This window comes from Aplysia californica, unplaced genomic scaffold (assembly GCF_000002075.1).
Source record: "Aplysia californica isolate F4 #8 unplaced genomic scaffold, AplCal3.0 scaffold00104, whole genome shotgun sequence".
In the NCBI taxonomy this organism is placed as follows: Eukaryota; Metazoa; Mollusca; class Gastropoda; order Aplysiida; family Aplysiidae; genus Aplysia; species Aplysia californica.
In genome coordinates, this window is record NW_004797374.1 from 1,057,068 (window position 1) to 1,060,180 (window position 3,113).

Here is a 3,113-nt window from a genome sequence, read left to right on the forward strand (position 1 = left end):
CTTCTTCTTCTTCTTCTTCTTCTTCTTCTTCTTCTTCTTCTTCTTCTTCTTCTTCTTCTTCTTCTTCTTCTTCTTCTTCTTCTTCTTCTTCTTCTTCTCATTATTATCTTTTAATCAACACTAATTTATCATCAGTATTGTTGTCATTATTATATTACTCAGAAAACATGCTTTAAGAAAAAAAAAAGCTCGTGTTCCATAACCAGCAACTAAAACAAGCCCTTCTCAAAAGAAATAATATAATAGTTTTCCTGTGACTTGTCACGTGTTCTTTTTCTGATTTCTTCTCCCACAGGGGTCACAGTGGTTGGAAATAGCCTGTATTTCATCATCCTGACAAGGCATTTATTAAACCAACTCTCTCTCTCTCTCTCTCTCTCTCTCTCTCTCTCTCTCTCTCTCTCTCTCTCCATCCACTCTCCTCTCCTTTTCTCTTTCTTCCCCTCCCCCTTTTTCCATTTATCCCCCCCTCTCTCTCCTCTTCTTTCTCCCATTACCTCTCTGCCCTCTTCCTCCCCCACTCTCTTCGTGAGTGGCCGAGGAGTGCTCTGGTGTGGTCTGCTCTTACGTTACTTTTCTATCAAACATGTATCATAATCCTCCTTTTATATTTGTATATATTACTATCTCGTACATCTTCTGCACTTAAATGACACAATTGTGTCTTGAAAGTACCATAAAACTCTTACGAAAAAACACTCTCTTCCCCTCACAAACCTCCCCCTCCCCTTCTCTTCTCTCTCTCTCTCTCCTTCTCCCCTTTCTCTCTCTCTCTCTCTCTCTCTCTCTCTCTCTCTCTCTCTCTCTCTCTCTCTCTCTCTCTCTCTCTCTCTCTCTCTCTCCCCACCCCACCATACCCCTCTTTCTACCTCGTCTCTACCTCCCCTCCCTCCCCTCCATTCCCAATCTCTCTACCCCCCTCCCTCTCCCTTCTCTTGCACCTCATTTATGTCATTCAATGTCCATGCATTCCCACCACGCTGTTATATTATAACTTAATACATTATCCAACAAGGCTTACCGAATACACAACACAATAGTTCTGCCATAGGAGCTATCTTCTACACCCAGTACATTCCTTAAGACACGTGTCTTCTGCCTACACATCACCACCGCTACTGAGAAAATCACGAACCCATCACGCGGTCGATGCCCTTTTTTTCAGAGATCTTAGTAGTTTTTTCCTTCTACTTATCTTGCACATAAGTGCACAAATCAAGCTGTTTACATACAGAAAGAGAGTAGCACAACCCCCCCCCCAAAAAAAAAAACAAACAAAAAAAAACCCACAAAAAAACAACAACACAAAAAACCCCACAACACCCATACAAAAACAAAACTGGAAAAAAAAACTCTAGGTCACGAAGAAGTATGATTTCCGGGAAGGTTCAATTTTTTAACCAATTACGTCATCAGACTGCACGTACGTGCAGTTATAAGACCTCAGTTCAGAAACTTAAGACATTAAGCGGCTCGGTTCGCAGTCTGTCAAGACTGGAATCTGGGAAAAGTTTTGGTCATTTTTCATTCTAGGATGTTTGAAGAGGTTTGTTTGTTTTTTTGTTTTCTGTGGGTTTTTTTTTTTTTTGCTGTTTGTTTGTATTCCGGCTCCCATTTTTGTCATCTTAGAGATAGGTGTAATATCTAACTCGTTATAGTTTCCAAGACTCAAAAAGACAGTCTTTCCTGTGCAAACAAAAAAAACCCAAACAAACAGCAAACAAACAAAGAGACAAACAGACAGACAGACCCCAACCAAACAAACAAACAGCCCAAATGGCGGATGCACTAATAGCCACAGACGTTTGTTCAGCAATAGAAAATCTGAAGTCCAAACTTGAATGACGTCTTGCGTTTCGGCCGGGGGTTGTTATGTGTGGGTTATTTTTCCTTCTTTGTGTGTTTGTTTTTTTTATCTGTCTGTTTGTTTGTTTGGTTTTTTTTTTTTTTTTTAGCCTTTCCGTCTCTGACCTATCTCCTGTGTGTAGCGGATGAAGGCAGTGCTTGCCAACCTGACAATACCGACCACATTAATATTATGCTGTTGAAGCGCCGTAAAACTCTTAACTAAAACAAAATCAGACAGTACCGAATATTGGGCGATACGTGGCATTTTGTCTCTTAAATGTGGCGGAAATGGACGCTGGCTATACAAAGGTTGAGCGATCCATGAGGGTGGCATCGGTGGCCTCGTGGTTGGGCTATCAGACCTATAACCGTGAGATTGCAAATTCTGGGGTTCGAGCCTCAGTTCGGCCCGACGTTGTGTTCTTGGGAAAGACACTTTACATGAATTTCCCATTTGGCCCTGTCCTCTCGGAGATGGACATTAAACTCTAAGGTCCCGCCTCTTAAATATCCTAATAGTGTTGATTGGTGCGTTAAACCTATACTATTTCACATTTTTAAGCCTTGAGCTAAGAGCTCATTTTCTTGGAAATTACGTATTCTGTGCCGAATATAGGATGCATCTCGAACAAAGCGCAACACATTTTTAAAAAAATTAATAAAACGAGGAAAACCAGCGTTTATAGCGGGTAGACACTTCGCTGAAGCACCCAGGGGACCCGAGTTTGATTCTCGAGTGGGGAGAACTTTCTCTCGAAATGTTGGGTCTTTCTGCAGTAAAATTGTATCCCTTTCAACCTGAGTTGGCCCTGTGCTCTTTTTTTTTTTTTTTTTTTGGTTGATTGGGGCGTAGAAAAAAACCCCCACATGCATACATTAAAAAAAAAAATCAAACATTAAAAACCCATCCCACACACTCAACTCAACTCGCCATTCTTCCTTCCAGATCAGCCCTGACAACTCGCGCCATGACGTGCTCGTGGAGGCCAAGGTCAGCCAGAAGGTTGTGCAGCCTCTGTCTCCTAGCAACGACAACAACAACAACAAACCATCTCACGACGACGAGAATGCGGCACCAAGGTACTCACGCACGGAGGTGGCGGAGCACTGTCATTACGACTCCTGCTGGATCGTGGTCAACAATAAAGTCTATGACGTCACACGATTTCTCAGACAGGTGGGCACAATACTGTTGATAATAATAATGATATGATAATAATAATAATAATAATAATAATAATAATAATAATAATAATAATAATAAT

General features: G+C 41.3%; 1 protein-coding gene across 1 annotated transcript in view; it reads left to right on the plus strand.

Annotated features, from left to right (window-relative positions):
- The window catches only part of LOC101845910 (cytochrome b5), a gene marked incomplete at its 3' end in the record, with an annotated part of 5,113 nt that extends 2,088 nt beyond the window's left edge, over positions 1 to 3,025 (plus strand). Inside the window, 1 exon segment of the mRNA XM_005095482.2 lies at positions 2,795 to 3,025. Within this exon segment, the coding sequence (XP_005095539.2) occupies positions 2,795 to 3,025 (231 nt within the window).
- Positions 3,026 to 3,113: the final 88 nt, after the last annotated feature.